General features: G+C 49.7%; 1 protein-coding gene across 1 annotated transcript; it reads right to left on the reverse strand.

The window, feature by feature from the left end:
- Positions 1-889: 889 nt before the first annotated feature.
- Positions 890-2,604, reverse strand: LOC119282084 (3-ketoacyl-CoA synthase 5-like). The gene has a single exon (XM_037562429.1). It carries the CDS (start codon positions 2,598-2,600, stop codon positions 1,128-1,130), a length of 1,473 nt encoding a protein of 490 aa, XP_037418326.1. The 5' UTR covers positions 2,601-2,604; the 3' UTR covers positions 890-1,127.
- Positions 2,605-3,187: the final 583 nt, after the last annotated feature.

A 3,187-nucleotide genomic window follows, 5' to 3' on the forward strand; every position in this document is an offset into this window, starting at 1 on the left:
CGTCTCTCTTTGTCAATATAAATTTTTAAATATTGGTTGGAGCATGAATTCAATCACACACACACATTGGGGATATCCGATTTACAAGTGTCTCCACTACTTATTGCCGCGGCTTTGCTTTTGGAGACATATATATATGCCCTGTTCGGAGGACCTCCGCGCCACAACTCTACTCCCGGAGCGGCTGGAGTTACTGTTGAAAATCGTGGAGTTGCTGCTTCCTGGCTCCGCAGCTCCGGGGATTTCGCGAAGATGGCGGAATTCCGAACAGGCTCATAATCTGCGGATAGCGGTGAATGCATCCAGCCCATGGTCCATTGTTATCGGCGGAATTCCGAACAGGCTCATAATCTGCGGATAGCGGTGGATGCATCCAGCCCATGGTCCATAGTTATGGGGGGTTGGTACGATGCACTCTCAGTCTCTCACACAAAACTGTTGCATTTGAAGCCGGAGACAAACCGATCATCCATACGCGATCACCGTCATGCATACGGCCCTTGGCCTTGATATATGCTAGCTCATACCAAACTGAGCTGCAGGGCTTGGAAAGTAAGAAACAAGGAAGAATGACCATATTTTATTTGAATGGAAATGCTTATGCTTACGTTTACGTGCTATTATATCACACACTACATCCATGATTTTTCACAGAATGTTTTAGAAAATTTAGGCGCTCATCTCGATATGAGAGAATGATTACAACCACTCCGCATACTACTTTGAAGAAGTGGGAGGACAAAAAATTTCCGGTTTCTAAACTTTTGACGTACAATCTTTATGATTTTGAAGTTGGAGGATGAAACTGAACACCTCGATGAGTTGGGAGACTAAATATAGACTTCCTTTTTCTTCAAATAGTAGATTTATTATAAGCAGACGATGGCTTTACCTTTTGAGCGTCCTTTTGAAGTGTCTCTACTACTTTTCGGAGAAAAGTATTCACTCGGCTTTATATTTAAATCCTCAAAATGAAACAAAAATGACAACACCACCAAGTAATCATTTTTCACAACACACATGTTGAAATATATTGTCAGCCTCTCTTTATCAGTTTGGACTTTTGGATAAATTGGTTGGAGCATGAATTCAATCAGAGATATCCGATTTACCAGTGCCTCCACGACTTATTGATGTGGCCTTGCTTTTGGGGACTTGATCTGCACTGGATAGCGGTGGATGCACCCAGCCCATGGTCCATTGCTATTGGGGGCTGGTACGATGCACTCCCACACCGCACTGTTGCATTTGAAGCCAGAGCCAAACCCGATCATCCATACGCGATCACCATCATGCATACGGCCCTTGGCCTCGATATATGCTAGCTCATACCAAACTGAGCTGCTAGATACGTTTCCGAAGCGATGCAGCGTCATTCGTGACGGCTCAACATGCTTGTTCGACAAGCCGAGGCTGCGTTGAACCTCGTCGATGACCGCCGACCCACCAGCGTGTATGCAGAAATGCTCAAAGGCCGTGAGAAAGTTGGGGACATACAATTTGAAACGCCTGCTGGACAGTTTGTTCGCCAGGAAAGACATTGCAAACAAAAGCTGCTCAGATATCGGGAGGACGATGGGTGCAATGGCGGTGATGTTGGCTTTCAGAGTGCGGCCGGCGACGGCGATAAGGTCCATGGAGAGACCGGCGCCCTTGTTCCCCTTGCCATCCTCCTCCTGGTATATGGACCGGTACGACTTATCATCCGCCGCGGTGGTCGTACGCACGGTGGACGTGAGCCGGAATCGGGCATTGGCGGCGGACGTGGACAGCAGCACGGCCGCCCCGCCCATGCGGAACAAGCAGTACGGCAGCAGCATGGGCCGCTCGTTCCCGACGTAGAGGTGGGGAGATAGGGTCTCCGTAGACACGACCAACGCCCGTGCGCCTCGGGGCGCCACCCGCAGGAGGTTCCTCGCAAGCTCCACCGATATCAGCCCGGCGCTGCACCCCATCCCGGAGAGGTGCACGCTGCGGATGTCGCCTCGCAGCTTGTACTTGTTTACGATCATGTCGGTGAAGGACGGCGTGGGGTTGAAGCAGCTGCAGTTGACGACGAGTATGTCGATAGTGTCAAGAGAGACGTTCGTCTTGGAAAACAGCTCATCCATGGCCGAGAAGACGACGAGCTCCGCCTCCTCCCGGGCGGCGTCCAATGTGCAATACTTGTGCGGTGGGATGTAGCGGGCCGGTGTGGGTCCGCATGTCTCCTCCCCGAGGCCCGAGCCCTCGAGAAGCCGTGACATGAAGCGGATGCTCCCCTCGCTGAAAGTGGGTAATTGGCGTGCGTGCTCAACGAATGAGGCAAATGGGATGCGGTAGTGATGAGTGCCATGGAAGCAAGCGTAGTCGACGAGGTACACCTTCCGTGGCCGTGATATTAGATACATGGCGACCGCAGAGATGGGGAGGAAGCCGAACAAGAAGAGGTGCGCAGGCGTAAGGTCTCGGAGCTGACCCACGATCTCCTCGGGCCCGAGCCTCCACCCCACCACAACCACGGTGGCTGCGGCCATTGGTATGGTAATCATGGCTAGGAAGTTGTCTACGACCAGCTTGTAGACACATTTGAGGTGCTTGCAAATTCCTGATGAACTCATGGTGTCGAAGCCAACATGTGTTTCTATGCGTGTGTATGTGAGGAGAGACCGGTCTTACATATAACAATTGATTTTATTGCTACCAACTACCAACTAACTAATTGTACAAATGGAATATGGCACATGTTGTAGCATTATGCGATCACATGTTTTTTTCTCTATATGTACCACTCAACTAATAACCATATAGTGCCAGATCGCCCCAAAACCAATTAAGGCACCCAATCCATTCTTCTAATTAGCGTGCACGCCATGCAAACTAGATATTCTGGCGCTGCTACTGTTTCTACACCAGGTGGTTCTTCTCCCCCGGATGCAAGAGTCACAAGAGCGTGAACTTGGGTCCGGTTGGGAAAGTGCACAACTACTAGCTTTGTTTCTAAAATATAACATGTTTTGGCAGTTGAAAGAGTACATCATTGGACATGAGAACAACGGTTAGTCATTTTCCTCCTTTCCGCTTTGGGTAAGATGTCCATTTAGTCCTTATATAACAACACACTACCTATTCGGACACCGCTCATCTCGCATCTTTTTGTACACGATCATGTCGTCAACGGATGGGTGACACGCTGCAATTGGTGACG

Source organism: Triticum dicoccoides, chromosome 3B (genome assembly GCF_002162155.2).
Source record: "Triticum dicoccoides isolate Atlit2015 ecotype Zavitan chromosome 3B, WEW_v2.0, whole genome shotgun sequence".
Lineage (NCBI taxonomy): Eukaryota > Viridiplantae > Streptophyta > Magnoliopsida > Poales > Poaceae > Triticum > Triticum dicoccoides.